Source organism: Chiloscyllium punctatum, chromosome 42 (assembly GCF_047496795.1).
Source record: "Chiloscyllium punctatum isolate Juve2018m chromosome 42, sChiPun1.3, whole genome shotgun sequence".
Taxonomy (NCBI): domain Eukaryota; kingdom Metazoa; phylum Chordata; class Chondrichthyes; order Orectolobiformes; family Hemiscylliidae; genus Chiloscyllium; species Chiloscyllium punctatum.
In genome coordinates, this window is record NC_092780.1 from 42,360,110 (window position 1) to 42,381,682 (window position 21,573).

A 21,573-nucleotide genomic window follows, 5' to 3' on the forward strand; every position below is an offset into this window, starting at 1 on the left:
TTTCTGCCCACTCTCCTAACCTGTCCAAATCCTTCTGCAGGCCCCCTGCCTCATCAATGCTACCTGTTCCTCTATCTATCTTTGTATCGTTTGCAAATTTAGCTAGAATCCCCTCAGTTCCTTCATCTAGATCGTTAATGTATAAAGTGAAAAGTTGTGGTCTCAATACTGAGCATTGTGGAACACCACAGCTGCCATTCTGAGAAGGATGGTTTTACCCCCACTGTCTGCTTTCTGATACTTGAAATGCCATATAGGGTTATGGGCCAAGTGTAGCAAAATGAAATTAGAGTGAATAAGTGCTTGATGACTCGTGTGGACATGATGGATTGAGGGGCCTCTTTCTGCGCAGTAAAACTTTAGAACTATGACTCACACAGTTAATTAATCTTTGGCAAACAACTGATTATTAGACCATTGTGACCAATATGACAGGAATTGGCAGGAATGTGGATTTGAAGTTACAACCAGATCAGGAATGACCTTGTTGAATGGTACAGCAGACCTGAGGGGCCAAATGGCCTACTCCTGCTCTTAATTGTACACTATTACCAACATGTTCAAAATGTGAGCCTCATATGTTTATGAAGCTGGAAGAAAGGATTCAGTCTTAGAAACAATAGACAGCAGAAAGTCAATGAAGGCAGCACAAGCCAGGCCCAGATCAGAATTGGTTTTGTGTTGCAGTGTCGTCTTGAGGGGACACTCAGTACTCACAGGTATTGCCTGTACTCGCTTCCTCTGTTGTCCGATGAGTACACTTTCTGGATAAGGATCTGGATGATAGAGATGAATAGGATGAAGTTCACCTGAATGAAAAAGAGAAGACCCCGTTTTATTGAGTTCAGCATTTCTGGCCTGACGTAAAGCAACTGTCAGTGTTTAACTATAAAGGAAATTGTTAGACTAACTCTAGTTTCACAATGTGTTCAATTTTTGTTTTGGAGAGGATCCTCGACACGTTTAAGTTAAGCAAGGGCCTGGTTTGATGGCCGTTGTGTAAAGCCACCTTTGCATACTTTGTGGTTAAGTCACATTGAATGATATTAGCATTCAGGCATGTTATAACTGTCCTTAGTCAATTCTGCTCCTGAAGATGTTAACAACATTTAATTTAGAAGCGATCCCCCCCACTTTAAGAAGAAATTTTTTTAAAACTTTGTAAAAATTAAGATTTTGCCCTAATAGTTCACAGTGTGATTTTAACCTCTATCCTGGGCTCTGGCAGTGAAGGCCGTTTCAGCCATGCTCCTGGACAAGGATGCTGAAAATGTGTTGCTGGAAAAGCGCAGCAGGTCAGGCAGCATCCAAGGAGCAGGAGAATCGACGTTTTGGGCATGAGCCCTTCTTCAGGACACATTTTCAGCTCTGATCTCCAGCATCTGCAGTCCTCACTTTCCCGCCCTGGACAAGGATACGTCTTTGCAAACAGCAGCAAAATTCTACTTTCTCGTTATCAGTGGAAAATTTAAAGGGAGAGGGATGTTGTGCATTTTTTTGTATATGGTGGACTGTCACTTTAAGATTTTAAAGGTGTGATGCTGGAAAAGCACAACAGGTCAGGCATCATCCGAGGAACAGGACAGTCAACGTTTCGGGCATAAGCCCTTCATTAGGAATGTTCCCAAAGCCACACTTTTTGACTCTGACCTCGAGGATCTGCAGTCCTCACTTTTTCTCCGTCACTTTAAGAGTCTGATCACATGACATCATGATGATGTTGTTGGCCATTTTGGAGGGAATCAATTTAAGCTGCATATAAAATGAACACCTCCTGTTGTTGTTATGAATAGGAAGGGTTTAGAGGGATATGGGCCAAGTGCTGGCAAATGGGACGAGATTAATTTAGGATATCTGGTTGGTATAGATGAGTTAGACTGAAGGGTCTATTTCTGTGCTGTACATCCTTATGACTCTAAACTCTTTGGTCTTTTGGTCCTTCTTGAAATATTATAGTATTAATTTAATCCATTCTCTTTTTCTACTTCTTTAGCTTCCCCAAAATGTGTCTGTGTTATTCACCTCAACCACTCCATTTGCCATTCTAGCTACTCACTGAATAAAGGGATTCCTCCTGAGAGCCCACTGAATCTTTCAGTGACTCTCATATTTCCTTTGTTCTGTTCTGCCTAACTACTCTCTACATCTCCTCCAGAACTATAATGGGTCATTTTTTAGCTTTTTTTGTGGAGAAAGCAGTCCCAGCCTTTCCTGACCTTTCCTGTATGGTGTAACTTCTGTTCTAGGATCATAAATATAGATTGCCTTTGCACATTCTCCGAAGCATCTTCTCCAAAGCATTATTTTTGTGATGTGCAGAACAAGCCAGTGTACATTATGATGGTTAGAATACAACTACAGCTATGGGACAAAGTTAAAGATCACACAACACCAGGTTATAGTCCAACATGTTTATTTGGAAGCCCTAGCTGTTCCTTTATCAGTTAGCTGTAGAGCAAGACCATAAGACACAGAATTTATAGCAAAAGATTACAGTGACATGCAACTGAAATGATATATTGAACAAACTTAGATTGTTGTTAAGTCTTTCATCTTTTAGAATGAGTTGTAGGTTTCGGTTCAGTAATATGTAAATCCTAGAAGTTCTTTTAAGTGACATTCTCGAGATAACTTCAGGTTTTACAAAAAAAAGGTGACCAGAACAGTCATCAGAGAGATCTGTAGAGAAGTGGCCAAAGAAGGAGTCATTTGGACACCTCCGGAGGGCTGCTGTCCTGGGCTTCATTAGCAACATCCATAAGGTAGAGCAAAACATTACCCGATCACAACGCAACACCATCCATACTCTCAAAACCAATTGCAACATTGTCATCAAACCAGCAGGTAAAAGAGGAGTGACTGTCATTCAGAATAGAACGGACTACTGCAAGGAAGTATACCGACAACTAAACAACGAAGAACACTGCAGGAAACTACCAGCCAATCCGACCAAAGAACTAAACACATTGATCGAGTCTTTTGATCCAGTCCTTCAGAGTTCCCTACGTGCTCTCATCCCATATACTTCTCGTGAAGGGGACTTCTACTGCCTTCTGATGATAAATGAAGCCAACACACCTGGACGTCACATTGTATCAGGCAAGGGGACCCTGTGTGAGAAACTCTCTGGCTATGTCAAAAGCATCTTGAAACCCATTGTACAGGGGACCCCCAGCTTCTGTCACGACACCACAGATCTCTTACAGAAACTCAGCGCCTATGGACTAGTTGACTTGGTAACATTCCTCATCACAATCAACATTTCAGCATCCCCCACAATGACAGCATCGCAGCAACGGCCTCAGTACTCAACACCAACAACTGCCAATCTCTAAGGACAATTCTACAACTCATCTACTTCATCCTCAACCACGACGTTTTCACCTTTGACATCCAGTTCTTCGTCTAGACACACGGAACAACCACAATATGTTAACATTTTCATGCACAAATTCGAACAAAGACTTCTTTGCTGCACAGGACCTCCAACCAACACCATACACCTGATGTACTGACATTTTCTTCCTCTGGACCTATGGTGAGGAGTCACTGAAACAACTACACAGTGATATCAACGAGTTTCATATCACCATCAGATTTAACATGGACTACTGTTTAGTATCTGTCTCATTTTTGGGCACATGTATCTCCATCAAGAATGTACACCTCAGTGAGGACTGTACTGCAAACCCACAGATAACCTCACAATGCTACACTTTTCTAGCTTCCACCCTAAACATGTTAAAAACAGCCATCCCCTACAGACAAGCCCTATGCATACACAGGATCTGTTCACATAAGGAGGAATGCGACAGACGCCTTAAGGTGCTCAAGGATGTCCAATAAGAACAGGGTACAATCCTCAACTCATTGATTGCCAGTTCCAACATGCACAGGAAAAACCATGACCTCTGTAGGATATAGTCACGGATTGCAACCGATAGGGTACCCTTCGTTGTTCAGTACTTCTTGGGAGCCAAAGAACTACGCCATTTTCTTATTATCGATGATGATAAGTACCTTGCCAAGACCTTTCCTAGATCTCTACTTCTCGCCAAACCTTAAACAGACCATTGTTTGCAGCAAACTGCCCAGCTTTCAGGACGACATTGACCACAACACCGTACATGGCAGCCACTGCAAGATATGTCAGAGTGTCAACTCGGATACCATCATTACATGTGGAGACACCACTCATCATGTATGCAGCAGATACTCACGTGACTCGGCCAATGTTGTCTATCTCATACACTACAGGCAAGGACGCCCCAAGGCTTGGTGAGACCAAGCAGATGCTACGACAATGGATGAATGGATACCATGCAACAATCACCAGACAGGGGTGTTCCCTTCCAGTCGGGGAACACTTCAGTGGTCAGGGACATTCGGCCTCAGATCTTCAGGTGACCATCCTCTAAGGCAGACTTTGGAATAGGCAACAACACAAAGTGGCCTAGCAGAGGTTGATAGCCAAGTTTGGTACCCATGAGGATGGCCTCAACCAGGACTCTGGGTTCATGTCACATTCTAGGTCACCCCACTACACTCTCTCTCCCACACATGCATACGCGTGTATACACGCACAAACACGCCTGCACAAACAGATATATGTCTATGGGGTAAATTTATATTTGCAGAATTATATTTGCAGATACATTCTAATTTAATTCTAAATGCACAATCTGCAGGCAGTCAATCCATGTAATATTTTGAAAATTCCATTTTGGAAATAGAACCAATCTGACTCAAGATTGGGATACAGACAGATTCTAACCTCACACTTTTAATGCATTATCTAAGCTGTGATAGCGCCATTTCAAATGTTTACCTGTCATCTGCTGATCTCCTATTTGTAACAGCCCAAAGGGTGTGGGCTTAAGTACAAATCCAGGGAAATAAGGCAAGCTCCAGGCTGGTAATGCAATGTAGTACTAAGGGACAGTTACACTGCTGGAGGCTTCTCAAAGGAGACATTATACTCCCTCAGGTGATCATAAAAAGAGGAATCATGGAGTAATTTTGGAGTTGAATATGGACGGTTGTTTTAGCCAACATTTACCTATCAATTAATACATGTAAAACCACTCATCTTGTCCTTACCATTTTGTTGTTTATTGGAGCTTGCTGTGTGAAAGGTGCATGACACATTTTCTCCACTAAAATAGTGACCCCACTTCAAAAATAGGGGTTGGTTAACTCAGTTGGCTGGACAGCTGGTTTGCAATGCAGAGTGATGCCACCAGCACGGAATCAATACCCTGCATTGGCTGAGGTTACCATCAGGTAAACCACCAATCATCTCTCTCTCTCTCGCTTTCTCTCTCTCTAATGAGAGAGTATCCCATGACCATGACCATTAGAGAGAGTGTCTCTCTAATGAGAGACAACTTTACTTTTAAACTTCAAAATTACTTCCTTGCTTGTTGGGACATTGAGAGACATAAAAAAGCTCTGTAGAAATATATCTTTCTTTCCAATCTCTTGGGAATAAGTTGAGACAACAGGAGGAAAATCAGACAGAAATGATCCTTTGTCCATGCATCTCCCAGCCACTAATCGCAGACTGACCTGGCATGCAGACATGAGGAGTTCTTGCTCTCCCTCTGAGACAGGACTAATGTGAGATCCTTATGGAGACCAGTGACATGAGCAACAGAGAAAATACTATGAAAACTGTCATACAATCCTGACTGAAAATGTCAATGTCAATGCCGACACAAGTATATGGAGAAATACTCACCAAAATTGTCAGAGAGACCGGAGCCTTAATAATCCAAAAATATGGAGAGTCAATTGAATCCCAGCACCTGAAGGAAATGTGAAAAAACTTTATTTTTGACTTTTGTAATATGAAAATAATCTAGTGTAACTCCCAGAATAGCTACATGAACTACTTTCAACAAAATGGTCAGTGTGCTATGCATGCGACAATGACCAAGGTAATTTAGAGGGTGGGAACAATTAACCAGGGTTCCTGATCCTGAGATAGAGTATCACTGGTGTGTGGGTGGTCAAAACACACCTCTGACATTTGAATCTTTACCTTCTGGTCTAGAGACCGGGACATTACCACTATGCTGTAAGCAACACGTTTTCTCACTACCTACATGAATGGTATGGTGCCTGATGACTTATTGTACATAAAAAAGAAATAATAGAATAACATGGAGTGGAATGGGCTGAATCTGTAATGTGAGGTTTGTTTTCTGAAATCAAAGTTAAGTAGTCTTTAATTCCTATCTTGGTTCCAAGCCTGTAATATGATTAACATAATGTAACTGCGAATGTTAAAGTAACCGAACGAACAGAAACTTGCAAGAGAGTGCTTTAGATCAGATTAATTACTGAATTGATAAGATTAAAACTATTGTTAAAGTTATAATAAATGCTTCACATGGGCTGATTGCTTAGAAACTGATAAGTTGACAGTGATATGATTATTGTTTCATTAATTGTGTGAAGGCTGGGGGAATGGTTTGTAAAATGATCAAACAACAGAATGAGGCTGCCAACAGAAAACGTGCCAAGCGGTGGGCCTTGATTAGGCAGGTTCAGCCTAGCCTGCTGGTTGCATGCAGAGGTTTAAGGAATTGTACCTCGAGGAAATCATACTCAATCATTCAAGTGTGCCCCTAATCATCCAAACAGCATTCCACCTAAAACCTGCATCTACCATGGCTGATCCACCTATCCTACACATCACTGGACACAATTAACTATTTCCCATGGCTAATCTACCGTAACCTGTACTCTTTGGACTATGGAGGAAACCGGAACACCTGGAGGAAACCCATGCAGACATTGGGAGAATATTCAAACTCCACAGAGACAGTCACCTAAAGCTAGAGTCAAACCTGGGTCCCTAGCGCTGTGTAGTAGCAGTGCTAAGCGCTGAGACACCATGCCAATAGTAAGCTTAGGTTGAAGCAATTCGATCAATTACTTGGAGAGCAGAAAGAACTGCTCACTCCCTCTGTCCTGATTCTCAGACAAGCGCAGGCAACCTTACATACATGTGAGTGTCAGTCTTATTTAGTGTAAATTGATTTTTGAGAGTCTAGTAAAGATGCTGTGTGCAAACTACAATTTCTGAATCTTGAGTTGATATCAGGAGCAAACCTCTGAACTAAAAAGGCCTTGTGTACAGAGCTGGGTTTACTTTTGGGCAGGGGTGCAGTCAGGATCGATATCAGCTTTGAAAACCTCAATGGCTTAATATCCGATAACAGACAACATTCACCATCCAAACTCACACAAGGAGAATCACCTCTGGACTGGATGTTGGAGGGAAACTGATATCTGGAACTGGAACCACTAAGAGTCAAATGGAAACAGATACCTCCCACATTGCTCTAATTCATAGACAGGCACGTTCTCTCTTACCCGATATTGTCATAATGTAGCATGGCAAGTGTCCAACTGATAGTGATCAGCAGTGGAGCACCTAGTGAAACAGAAATAGTTATCATTTGCATCACTGTGAATTTGCCCATTGTGAATATTACTGTTGCAATTGGTTGGCAAGTCTACTATTTTCCAAATGAATCTATTCCTTCACAGTGGAAGTGACTAAGGAAAATCAGGTTACACGAAGTGATAATAGGATTAAAGAAATGTTGGGGAGAGATGTCAAAGAAGAGTCTTGAGTTCTGTGTTTAGCAGTACATTCAATCTTTATTAGAGCTCTTTAACACACATGGGAGAGGCCAGAGACTGCTCCACATCTGACTTGCACCTAAGGCCATAATCACCCTCTTTAATTATAGTTCAAATCAGAGGAGCAGTCAATGACACTCTGATTTTCCTAGTGGGATATAGCATTTTTTTACACATTTGTATTACAATAATTGCATGCAACTTTGTCATTGCTCTTATCTCCTTAATCCATACTTCCAATCCTATGATACATCTGATCAATGATGAACACCCCTATGGACAGCTCTAAATTCCCCATGGTCTCATGATGTTTATCATTAGGCCTTGGGATCCTACATTGTATCCCACTAATCTACATTACAAAGTTAATGGTTATACTGTCTTTCATTTCCCAGATTTACCTATTTCCAAGGACCGCTCGAATTCTGTCATTCGTTCTATTCATTGATATAACTATCAAATTCTATTACATACTTTCCTACTGTTCTAATAACAGGAGACACAAAACAATGTTAATTCTTACTAATTTCTATAAGATTTGGAACATTAATTCTGATATAAAGTTAGTTAAACATCAATTTGTATGGTTACAACTACTGTTAGAATTTTTTAGCAAACAAGTTGGGAGCAGTTTCTTTCTTCCTGTACCTATCACTTAAAGACCTTTTAAGTTCTATAATATTGTTTACTAACCTCATTACTGGACATACACAAGGATATTAATTTTTACTAACTGTTACAAAATGTGTTGGATTCATTCCCGTAAAGTTAAATAATTAGACCTGATGTTGTATTTTTTAGCCATTGAGTTGTGAGCAGCTTCTGTCCCACATGCCCTTGGAAGGTCAGGTAAACATTGCTACTCTATCTTGCAGTTGCACTCTAACTCATTCTAATCACATACTGTCTAAGATTAGATTTACTGACCCAACTCTAAATATTTCTACAGCAAGTCTTTTAACTAATGTGATAACTAAAACTCAATCACTTTCATGCATCAATGAACCTGTCTATTCTCCAAGGTTTTTACAAGACATAATCTCATCCTTGGCTGGATTAGTGGTGCTGGAAGAGCACAGCAGTTCAGGCAGCATCCAATGAGCAGCGAAATCGATGTTTCGGGCAAAAGCCCTTCATCAGGAATAAAGGCAGTGAGCCTGAAGCATGGAGAGATAAGCTAGAGGAGGGTGGGGGTGGGGAGAGAGTAGCATAGAGTACAATGGGTGAGTGGGGGAGGAGATGAGAGTGATAGGTCAAGGAGGAGAGGGTGGAGTGGATAGGTGGAAAAGAAGATAGGCAGGTCGGACAAGTCAAGGAGACAGTAACTGAGCTGGAAGTTTGAAACTAGGATGAGGTGGGGGAAGGGGAAATGAGGAAGCTGTTGAAGTCCACATTGATGCCCTGGGGTTGAAGTGTTCCGAGGCGGAAGATGAGGCATTCTTCCTCCAGGCGTCTGGTGGTGAGGGAGCGGCGGTGAAGGAGGCCCACGACCTCCATGTCCTCGACAGAGTGGGAGGGGGAGTTGAAATGTTGGGCCACGGGGCGGTTTGGTTGATTGGTGCGGGTGTCTCGGAGATGTTCCCTAAAGTGCTCTGCTAGGAGGCGTCCAGTCTCCCCAATGTAGAGGAGACCACATCAGGAGCAATGGATACAATAAATGATATTGGTGGATGTGCAGGTGAAACTTTGGTGGATGTGGAAGGCTCCTTTAGGGCCTTGGATAGAGGTGAGGGAGGAGGTGTGGGCACAGGTTTTACAGTTCCTGCGGTGGCAGGGGAAAGTGCCAGAATGGGAAGGTGGGTCGTAGGGGGGTGTGGACCTGACCAGGTAGTCACGGAGGGAACGGTCTTTGCGGAAGGCGGAAAGGGGTGGGGAGGGAAATATATCCCTGGTGGTGGGGTCTTTTTGGAGGTGGCGGAAATGTCGGTGGATGATTTGGTTGATGTGAAGGTTTGTAGGGTGGAAGGTGAGCACCAAGGGCGTTCTGTCCTTGTTACGGTTGGAGGGGTGGGGTCTGAGGGCGGAGGTGCGGGATGTGGACGAGATGCGTTGGAGGGCATCTTTAACCACGTGGGAAGGGAAATTGCGGTCTCTAAAGAAGGAGGCCATTTGGTGTGTCCTATGGTGGAACTGGTCCTCCTGGGAGCAGATACGGCGGAGGCGGAGAAATTGGGAATACGGGATGGCATTTTTGCAAGAGATAGGGTGGGAAGAGGTGTAATCCAGGTAGCTATGGGAGTCAGTGGGTTTGTAAAAAATGTCAGTGTCAAGTCGGTCGTCACTAATGGAGATGGAGAGGTCCAGGAAGGGGAGCGAGGTGACAGAGATAGTCCAGGTAAATTTAAGGTCAGGGTGGAATGTGTTGGTGAAGTTGATGAATTGCTCAACCTCCTCGCGGGAGCACGAGGTGGCGCCAATGCAGTCATCAATGTAGCGGAGGAAGAGGTGGTGAGTGGTGCCGGTGTAATTACGGAAGATCAACTGTTCTACATAGCCAACAAAGAGACAGGCATAGCTGGGGCCCATACGTGTGCCCATGGCTACGCCTTTGGTCTGGAGGAAGTGGGAAGATTCAAAGGAGAAATTGTTAAGGGTGAGGACCAGTTCGGCCAAACGAATGAGAGTATCAGTGGAAGGGTACTGTTGGGGACGTCTGGAGAGGAAAAAATGGAGGGCTTGGAGGCCCTGGTCATGGCGAATGGAGGTGTAGAGGGATTGGATATCCATGGTGAAGATAAGGCGTTGGGGGCCGGGGAAACGGAAGTCTTGGAGGAGGTGGAGGGCGTGGGTGGTGTCTCGAACGTATGTGGGGAGTTCCTGGACTAGAGGGGATAGGACAGTGTCAAGGTAGGTAGAGATGAGTTCAGTGGGGCAGGAGCATGCTGAGACAATGGGTCGGCCAGGGTGGTCAGGCTTGTGGATCTTGGGAAGGAGGTAGAACCGGGCAGTGTGGGGTTCCTACCTGGATTACACCTCTTCCCACCCTATCTTTTTAGATTAGATTAGATTACTTGCAGTGTGGAAACAGGCCCTTCGGCCCAACAAGTCCACACCGCCCCGCCAAAGTGTAACCCACCCATACCCCTACATCTACATCTACCCCTTACCTAACACTACGGAAAATTTAGCATGGCCAATTCACCTGACCAGCACATCTTTGGACTGTGGGAGGAAACCGGAGCACCCGGAGGAAACCCACGCAGACACGGGGAGAACGTGCAAACTCCACACAGTCAGTCGCCCGAGGTGGGAATTGAACCCGGGTCTCCGGCGCTGTGAGGCAGCAGTGCTAACCACTGTGCCACCGTGCTGCCCACTATCTCTTGCAAAAATGCCAAGCCGTATTCCCAATTTCTCCGCCTCTGCCGTATCTGCTCCCAGGAGGACCAGTTCCACCATAGGACACACCAAATGGCCTCCTTCTTTAGAGACCGCAATTTCCCTTCCCACGTGGTTAAAGATGCCCTCCAACGCATCTCGTCCACATCCCGCACCTCCGCCCTCAGACCCCACCCCTCCAACCGTAACAAGGACAGAACGCTCCTGGTGCTCACCTTCCACCCTACAAACCTTCGCATCAACCAAATCATCCACCAACATTTCCGCCACCTCCAAAAAGACCCCACCACCTATGCTCCCAACGTATGCTCCTCAAATCCTGTCTTACAGCATCGTAATTTCCCTTCCCCCAATTGTAAAAACTTCCTTGTTGTGCGCACCTATCTCTCTCCATAACCAAGGTGAAAGTCACAGAATTGTGGTCGCCATCACCAAAATGTTCACCCACTAACAAGCCCACCACTTGTCCCGGTTCGTTACCGAGTACCAAATCCAATATGGCCTCCCCTCTGGTTGGACAATCTACATACTGCGTTAGAAAAGCTTCCTGGACACACTGCACAAACACCGCCCCATCCAATCTACTTGATCTAAAGAGCTTCCAATCAATATTTGGGAAGTTGAAGTCGCCCATGACTACGACCCTGTGGCTTCTGCACCTTTCCAAAATCTGTGTCCCAATCTGTTTCTCCACATCTCTGCTGCTATTGGGGGGCCTATAATAAACACCCAACAAGGTGACTGCACCTTTCCTATTTCTGACTTCAGCCCATACTACCTCCAGAGGCAGATCCCCCTCAAACTTCCTTTCTGCAGCCGTTATACCATTTCTAATTAGCAATGCCACCCCCCCTCCTTTTTTACCACCCTCCCTAATCTTACTGAAACATCTGTAACCAGGAACCTCCAACAGCCATTCCTGTCCCTCATCTATCCATGTTTCCGTGATGGCCACAACATCGTAGTCCCAGGTACCGATCCACGCCTTAAGTTCACCCACCTTATTTCTGATACTCCTTGCATTGAAGTATACGCACTTGAGCCCATCTCTGTGTAAGCAAGTAGTCCCTGTCAGTGCTACCTTCTCCACAGCCTCCCTACAGTCTTGGACATCCTGACACACAGCTAGCTTACTTGCTGGACTACAAGTCCGGATCCCATCCCCCTGCCAAATTAGTTTAAACCCCCCCGAAGAGTGCTAGCAAACCTACCCCCCAGGATATTGGTGCCCTTCTGGTTCAGGTGCAACCCGTCCTGTTTATACAGGTCCCACCTTCCCCAGAATGCAGTCCAATTGTCCAAATATCTGAAGCCCTCCCTCCTACACCATCCTTGCAGCCACGTGTTCAACTGCACTCTCTCCCTATTCTTTGCCTCTCTGTCACGTGGCACCGGCAACACCCCAGAGATGACGACTCTGTCTGTCCTAGCTTTTAGCTTCCAGCCTAACTCCTTGAGCTCTTGAATGACCTCCCCACCCCTCTTCCTACCTATGTCGTTGGTGCCAATGTGTACCACGACTTCTGGCTGCATACCCTCCCCCTTAAGGATTCTGAAGACACGGTCCGAGACGTCTCGGACCCTAGCACCCGGGAGGCAACAAACCATCCGAGAGTCTCGCCCATGTCCACAGAACCGCCTGTCCGTCCCTCTAACTAGAGAGTCCCCTATAACTAGCGCTCTCCTCTTCTCCCCCTTTCCCTTCTGAATCTCAGAGCCACAGACCCCTTCACTGCAGCTTACACCTGCAAGGCTGTCCCCCCCAACAGTTTCCAAAGCTGCATACTTATTTTTTAGGGGAACGACCACAGGGGAACCCTGCACTGCCTGTTTCTTCCCCTTCCCACCTCTAACTGTTACCCAGCTACCTCTGTTCTCTGGCGTAACTATGTCCCTGTAGCTTCTATCGATCACCCTCTCAGCCTCTCGAATAATCCTCAGCTCATCCAGCTCCAGTTCCAGTTCCCTAACTCGTTCGGTGAGGATCAGGATCTGACTGCATTTCCTGCACACGAAGTCGGCAGGAGTATCGGTGGTCACCCCTACCCCAAACATCCTGCAGGAGGAACATTCCACCCCCTGCGCTGCCATGACTGTACACTGTCTCCAAAAACAAGACACCTATCCACTCCACCCTCTCCTCCTTGACCTATCACCCTCATCTCCTCCCCCACTCACCCATTGTACTCCATGCTACTCTCTCCCCACCCCCACCCTCCTCTAGCTTATCTCTCCATGCTTCAGACTCACTGCCTTTATTCCTGATGAAGGGCTTTTGCCCGAAACGTCGATTTCGCTGCTTGTTGGATGCTGCCTGAACTGCTGTGCTCTTCCAGCACCACTAATCCAGAATTTGGTTTTCAGCATCTGCAGTCATTGTTTTTACCTTATAATCTCATCCTTCTCATTTGTTTCTGTTACTGTAGGATTATACTTTTCTTTTAACTGCTTCTTACAAACTTCAGGCTGTCTGTTCCTAGACATTCATTCGACTGGGTCTTACAGACATCTTCAGCAGTTGGTTCTACAGAACACCATGTTTAATTTTTAAGACCATCTGTTTAAAACTTACCCTGTTACCTTCAGTTACCTCCTTCTCAAAGCTACCACTGTGCTAAATTTTGACCTCACTTTAATGCTGGATTAGGCGAGCCAATTCTATTATTGCAGCCATATTTAGGCCATATTGTGCTCCCTCCAACCATGGTCTGCCACTACAGGAAATAAGGCAAATGAAAATGCTCCTCAACTTTCTACATTTTATTCTCAACTCTGGGCACCGCACTATATGAAGGATGTTAAGTCTTTGGAACTGATACAATGGAGATTTACCGTTATAGTTTCAGGGATAAAGGTGTTCAGTTATGTGAAGAAATTAGCAAACTTGGGATTGTTCTTTTGTGAGCAGAAAGGGTTGAGTGGGGAGCTGACAGAGGTGTTTAGAATTTTGAAACATTTGGTTAGAGGAAGGTGGAAGAAAATATTTTTCCTGAATTGAGAGCCAATAACAGAAGGACAAGGATTCATAATAATTGGCAAAAAAAACCTGGCAAGATAAGGAGAACTTATTTTTAATTCAGTGGATTTTTTGTGATCTGAAATGTGTCACCTTAAAGGAAATAGAAGAAGAAGCAATCGTAACTTTTAAAAGAGGAATGGATGAATAGTTGTAAAGGAAAAATGGGGAGTGAGTCAGGGAAGTGAGGCCATATGAATACTGAGTGTAATGAGACATCAGCATTTTGTAATGATGGCATGGCAGTCTTGGTGTTGCATGATTATCTAGACATCTGGAAGGAAGCAGAAGTTTTACCAGACTAAGAGAACATGTGGATCTACAATTCTATAAATGAAGAGTTTTAAAGGAAAGCAATTTGAATCAAGATATATTACCAGGGAAAATAAAGTTGGCTGAACCCATGCAAACAATAAAGCAGGTAGCTCTTGCAAAAAGCCACAGAGGTAGATTGGGCCTGATTGGCTTTTTTCTATATTTACATAATTCCATGAATAAAAAGAAAATGCCTTACCCCAGGCCATCACGATGTACCACCAGAAATACTCCCTTTCATTGAAGAAGACCACGATGAGTGTGTATAGGTACGTGCCTTCTGCCAACAGCCAGAAGAAGTTTGCTGTGATACTGAACTGGAAGAAGACAATTGCAGCTTTGCACGATGGCTGGGGAGAATAGAAACAGACATTTTTCTCACTCCTCAATCCTGACCCCTTATCCACAAACTCACCCCTGCATACAGTATTCTGTAAATCACTCCTCATAGTTAATAGTATATATGTTGAAATAGAAGCAAAGAACTTTGCAATTCACAGCGGTTTTATTGTAAATCAACTGAAACATTCGTTTCCATCTTTCCCCTCTGGATTATTTCTCTGCCCTCAAGCCCTGGGGAATTCTTAGATATTATCCAACCAAGTTGTTCAGAGACATTATTCTTCATCTATGGAGTAGAATCTGTGTTTTTACAGCCCAGAGGTAGGGACACTACCATTCTGCTACAAGAGCCCTCCTTGGGGATTCTTAAATACAAAACTTAACTGACTCTTTAAGGGATCAGCTTTTCTAACTTTGACCACCTATTGCACTTCACCCTATGAATGAGGTGTCAGCTCAGGTTATTTATGGGATATGGTTTCTTTGGCTCTGAGATTTAATACTTATTAGTTACACTGCAACAGCACAAGATGCGTAATCTTCCCCATGCTGACATTATGTGGGATCTCTATTAGTACAGGATGGTTTGAACTAAGTACTGAGCGATAGTAGTTCTCGGCCCCCAGTTTTGGACCACAGTCCACATTTACATTTGATAATTTACTGGTGATGGTTGTTGAGTGAAGTGGAAGCATAGATTAATTCCCTCCCAGAGGAGACTCTACTAGTCATGTTTCATATGGAGCTGTAACAGACTTGGACTTGCAGCAGATGTGTGCCCAATACACTGGCCTACTCACCCAGCCACAAACGGTGCTTTAAAACAAGACCACATGCCCTCCCCTGAACACTGAACTCTTATAGCTAACACCAATACATAGACACCTATTGTACAAGATGTTGATCTCACAACATACAGTGCTGTGTTCTGTGGAAGGGACTACCACGGCAAAAAGGAATATTAAAATAATTTAGCAGCTAACATTAATGAGAGCCTGAAAATATTTGAAAAACATACATAATGAAAAGGGTAAGCAAATGACAGTGGTGGACACTTAGGGTCCCTTTGTAGGCAGAGGACATTGTTCAGGTGCAAAGTGACTGCTTCCCAAGAGAAGAGTGTGGCCATCCCAGGGCAGACACCTTATTGGCTGTTGGCAATGCCTGTCTACCTGATACAGGTTTGTATCAGGAAGCTGTAGGTGGTAGCTGTCATCTTCACTGAGAAATGGAGTCTCCTGAGGTTTTGCCTCAGATATGGAATCATTTATTTTATCTGTCTTTATTTATTCATATTTCATGTCCATTAAGCCAGTCCCTCCACCTGTAGATACTGTTTAGAGGGACTTGCATCATTCCGCATGATACAGTAGCTCAGTGGTTAGCACTGCTGCCTCACAATGCCAGGAACCCAGGTGTTGCCTCAGATATGGAATCACTTATTTTATTTGTCTTTATTTATTCATATTTCATGTCCATTAAGCCAGTCCCTCCACCTGTAGTTTGATTCCATCTTCAGGCGACACTCTGTGTAAGGTTTGCACATTCTCCCATGTCAGCAAGGATGACACAGTTTCCTCCCACAGTCCAAAGATGTGCAGGTTAGATGGATTGACCCCACATTAACCCCACATTAACCATGACCAACCCACTTAATCTGTACATCCCTGGACACTATCGTGCAATTTAGCATGGCCGATCCATCTAAATGCACATCTTTGGACTTTGAGAGGAAAACAGACCACCCAAGTGGAAACCCATGCAGAAATGGGGAGAACATACAAACACTACAAAGTCAACCGAAAGTAGAATTCTGGTCCCTCGTGCTGTGAGGCAGCAGTGCTAACCACTGAGCCACAGTGCCACCCTAAATAGTACACTTGATGGCTCATCAAGCTGCACCCCACTTAATATGATCAGGGCTGATTTGTGGCCTCTGTTCCCCTTTCCCATCCACTCCCTAAATCGCATGATTTCTAGACACTAATTATCTGTCTATTCTCGCCTTGAATACAGGAGAATATTGGAGTATTTACAACCCTCTGGGACAGAGCATTCCAAAGATTCACAGCTCTTAAGTGAAGGAATTCCTCTTCATCTCAAACCAAAATGATTAGCCTCTTAACCTGAGACTGTGCCCTCAAGTTCTCGATTCCCAGCCAGATTCCCTCTGGTGCCTGTTGGTGCCCACCCTGTAAAGCCCCTTTGTAATTTAAAAGAGGGTGGGATATTACCAATATCCTGACTTAACATCATTACAGGGGATGTAACTTCCTTCATGCCCACAAACTTACCTGCCCCCGCCTGGGAAAAAAAGTCCCCTCCACTTCATCAGACAGCCTATTCCTTTGCCTTCAGGATCATATGATCTCCCCAACTTCTCCTTCCAACCCCCTAGCCCTCAGGATTATAGATTAGACTAGCCCAGTCCTGTATGCTTTTCTAGAGGCCTCCTAACTAGATAAGAAGCTCAACCTGACAATCCGGGAGCCTGTGATTTGCAAAAGAAGCATACTGCAGAGTTAAAATCTAATCAGTGTCTTCTCGTAGTTTGTGACAGTTGACAATTTTTACGTCAGATTAATTTTAAGTAATTTACATTAAGATGATACAAAGTTAAATTTTGCTCATAGAGTCATAGTCTTAGAGTCATACAGCACGGAAGCAAATCTTTCGGTCCAACTTGTCCATGCCAAACATAATCCCACACTAAACTAGTCCCACCTGCCTATTCATGTTGGATTACATTACGAAAAGTGAACATCCTGGGAATGTGGGTCAGGTTCCTGTATATCAAGACATCTAGTGACAATGAAAGTTTAATAATAAGATCCCCAGGGAGTTGGGGTGACGGGGTGAGTGCAATTATTAGAATCCCACAACAAGGAGTTAGCAGCTTGTTGGCTATCCTTGGGCACAAAGAACTAGGAGGAGTACAGGGATAGGCCTTCAGCTTTCCATCTGATCTAGCTCAAAAAGGTGTGTACCAAGATTAATACTTAAGTTTCAGATGTAAATGGAAGTAACCTCCATTTCAATTTACTATGAAGATAGTTCATCTTTGCGAATGAAGTATGTCATTTGGGCTGCATGTAAACTGGGACTGATCCCACCACCTTATCCTGCCTTAGGAGGGGAACTTGAGAGCTTGCCCCCTTGAATGTTATGGTGCCATACCTAGGAACTGAGGGTAAATCTGACCCTGTTTTATTGTTTAAATATAAAGTCTATCCTGACACTGATTATGATGACTGATGATTAATAGGATCCCTCCAGAGAGTTCACAGTGCCTGAACTCTAAACTCCATAAGACCATAAGACCCACTGTGAATTCTCTCTCAGGATCCCCACAAAGCTTCACTTACTGTGGATAGGGTGCACTGGTTCAAGTCGGTGCCAAAGAGTACCACATCCTTAACAAACACTGCAATGGCTCTCATAATAAAGGAGACAAACAGGTTCATGTGGATATAGTTTCTGGTACAGTGGAGCTTTCTGTGTCAAAGACAGTAAAGAAGTATTAAGTTAAAGAAATGTTATAAACAAAAATAATGCCTTAAATTGAGAAATCTCCAATCTGTTTTTCATCTCTCAATCTAATTTTTCCATATTTCTGTCAACAATAATTTCCCACCAGCTCTCTCAATTGAATTTTCCCACATTATCCCTCAATCCCACCATTTCCTCAATTCTACCTCTCCACTATACCTCACAATCTCACCACATCCATCAATCCCATCATATCCCTCAATCACATAGTAACTCTCATTCTCATCACTCTACCATATCCTTTGATCTCACCAGATCCATATCCCTTGATCCCACTTTCCAATCTTTCTGGATCAGGAAACAATTGTAAACTGATCATAAGATTTACGGGGTTTGACAGAGAAGAAGCAAAGTTATCTGACAGTGCCTGGAGGGGGGTGGAAATTTGCAAGTGGGAAGAGGTCATGGGGTGGGGGGTGGTGGTGAGAAGAGTTTGTAAGAAAGCGAGGTTATGGAGGAGTGAGGTCATTGTGAATGATGGTATTAGGGAATGGGAGTTGTAGGGAAGGATGGGGGGGAAGGGAGGAAATGAGGAGGGAGAGAGGTTGGATCATAGTGAAGAGGCATGGGTGAGAGGTTGACAAGAGGGGTTAAAGGAAGCATTGGAGCTCCTCCTCCCTGAAGATAGGTCGAAAGATCTTTAGTTGCAGGAACTCACACTTTCTTTGTGTGAAACTCAGCCGACAGCTGTTAAACCTAAATAGCTGTCAGAACATGAGGTACTATGCTTCTTGAATATGTTATAACCACTGACCTGCTGCTTTAGAGTGGGTTACTTGGAAATTGCAATATCTGCCAAAGTTAAGTTAGAATTTGATTCATTGATAGCAGTTTAGAGTTAAGTTTCATATTGTTACCATTTTGACTAACATCCCTGACCTCTCCTACTTGTTGGAGGATGTCAAAACTTACACCCTCTCCCCTCATTCTCAATATTTGAAAAATATCAGCATTTATATTTACAAGATTGGAATAAACACTTGTTGCTTCAGTTGGAAGGTCACAAAACTCGATCTTTATCCTAGATATTGAAAGTACATCATCACGAGGGTCAAGTTGTAGTTGATTACATAGGATCTGAGTGGACATCCTGAAAACATTTGGTGACTTTAATGAAACACCAAGTGAAGGAAAGAATATCATTTTCTATTAATAATAATAATTGACTTCAATCTCGACTGCTAAAGTGAAGAAGAGTACATGGGATGATTTTTATTTCAAACTCCCTTCAAGTGCAAGCAAATAATAGCTGTCACTGTTTTTCTCTCTTGTGAAAAGAAGTACAAAGTCAATTTAATTATCAGCATGCAGTCTCTTGAGCGACGTTTCCTTCCCTCTTGCACCAGCAATGCCAATTATAAAGAATGCTTTTCTATATCAAAGAGCAGCTCCATAGAAAATTACAGTTTCAGATTGCCCTCGGAGCTGTTTGAGAACTACTCAATTCAAGAGATTGTTAACAGAATGGGAAATTTTTAAACAAAGTTACCTCTGTGGCCAAGTCACATTTTCCTTTTGCAAATAGCAAAAAGTACATCAACAAAAAAGCAGCACAACACAAGTGAATGAATTTTCTGAAAACAAATCCTCATTTGGAAATGAATGAAATATATTGGCAATGCACTTACACTTCACGTGCTAAACATATCAATGAGAAAACCAGTACTCACGATGATAGATGAATGAAAATCCAGATGTCAACTCAGTCATTCTTAATATGGAGATGGGATATGAGGTGAAAATATGTAAATAATACTTAGTGCACAAATTATTGCAAAGGAAATCTAACAGTGTAAGCAATACATTTAAATCAGAAAAATGCACATTATATTAGATTATGAGAAACATAATACTTGAAGGAAATTATATGGCTCGCGATATTCTGTCTGAAATTAAAGAGCTCATGTGATTCAAAAACAAACTGCAGATATCAAGGAAGTAATGTTTCTATTATAAATGCTGCCCTTCTGTCACCTGGGCTGTGAGGTTGCTTCAAAGCTTTCTGTTGTAACTTCATCTTTGCAACTGAAATACTTGAGCGATTTTTAACAGGTGCTCAGAAGTTTAGTTTGAAACCATTCACAGCTGTGTGACAGAAGTACATAAATGTAATGTGGCTGGGTGTGGAGGAGCAGATGTTGTGGCCTTTAGTCCCCTGTCTTCTGTAGGAAGCAAAGAGTAGGTCGGTTGTATACAATTTAAGCTAAATTTGAATCAACTGTTTAGTTTTATGCAGGTACCTTGTCTGAACGTGATTGTCTTAGCCACGGTTAAACGTATCACTCTTACCCTTGAAGGAGCAAGCTGTGGAATCAAGACCCTCCCAAGATACTTGACAGTTCAGGGCAGTACTGACAGAGCATCTTTCAAGCCAGTATTACATTGCTCTTTGTGGGACTTTACTATGTGCAAGTTAGCTACTACTACAGTGATGATACTTAATTAGCTGCATACCACTCTGTGGAAACTAAACCTTTCTTGCTAGCAGATTTTGAGGGAACATGATACAATGTAAAGGATATCGTTGTGTGCACAATGACTGGCAATCACCAACCATTGTTACCTGCACCTCGATCATTTCCTGATGTGTACAGTTGTGAGCAATTTTCACAAACCCTCATTAGCCTCTTTTGTGTTGTATTTCCATTGAGTTAATGGTTAAAGTTGAGTTCAACATTACTTTCCCCAAAGTACTGAAATAAATCTGCTTCACACCCTGTTGATTCTGATCATTCACATTCATCCTCACTGCTCACATTGGTATCTCCAGTTGGGTTCAATTGTAGGAGGGCAAGTGTATGAATCCTGACAGGGTGTCTCACTGTATTAGCAAATGCACTATGAGACTAGTTAATCCAGAGGTAAGGACAAATCCCAGTGAAATTCATTTTGAAATACAAACCACAAAATTTAAAAAGCTGAAGTATATGAAGCTATCAAATGATTGCAAAACGTGGATCAGTAATATTGTTCAGGATTAAGAAGAAGTGTCACCCTTACAGAGAATTCCTCATTCTATAGCTTAACTAATCACCAGCCTTTCAAACCCTTGAGCTTTTCTGCATTCAAACAGATCATGCTGTATTTTAATTCCATCTATCCATTGCATTTTTAACCAAAATCAACTAATCTTAGCTTTATAATTTTTCATTTGCACAAACCTCAACATAGAGGCATACAGCATGGAAACATACCCACTGGTCCAACTAGGCTATGCCAACAAGGTTCCAAAACCAAACTAGTCCCACTTACCTGCATTTGGCCCATTATCCTCCAAACATTTTCTATTCATGAACTTATCCAAATGTCTTTTAAATTTTGCAAATGTACCTGCATGCGTCACTTCCTAGAGTCAT

The 21,573-nt window shown here is 43.2% G+C and overlaps 1 protein-coding gene across 1 annotated transcript in view; it reads right to left on the minus strand.

Annotated features, from left to right (window-relative positions):
- The window catches only part of LOC140465534 (vasoactive intestinal polypeptide receptor-like), a 137,401-nt gene that overhangs the window by 17,652 nt on the left and 98,176 nt on the right, over window positions 1-21,573 (minus strand). Inside the window, exons 6-10 of the mRNA XM_072561073.1 lie at window positions 18,034-18,163; window positions 14,526-14,676; window positions 7,384-7,444; window positions 5,741-5,807; window positions 718-809 (exon numbers count right to left, since the gene is read on the minus strand). Of these exons, the coding sequence (XP_072417174.1) occupies window positions 718-809; window positions 5,741-5,807; window positions 7,384-7,444; window positions 14,526-14,676; window positions 18,034-18,163 (501 nt within the window). The remainder of the gene's footprint in view (window positions 1-717; window positions 810-5,740; window positions 5,808-7,383; window positions 7,445-14,525; window positions 14,677-18,033; window positions 18,164-21,573) is intronic.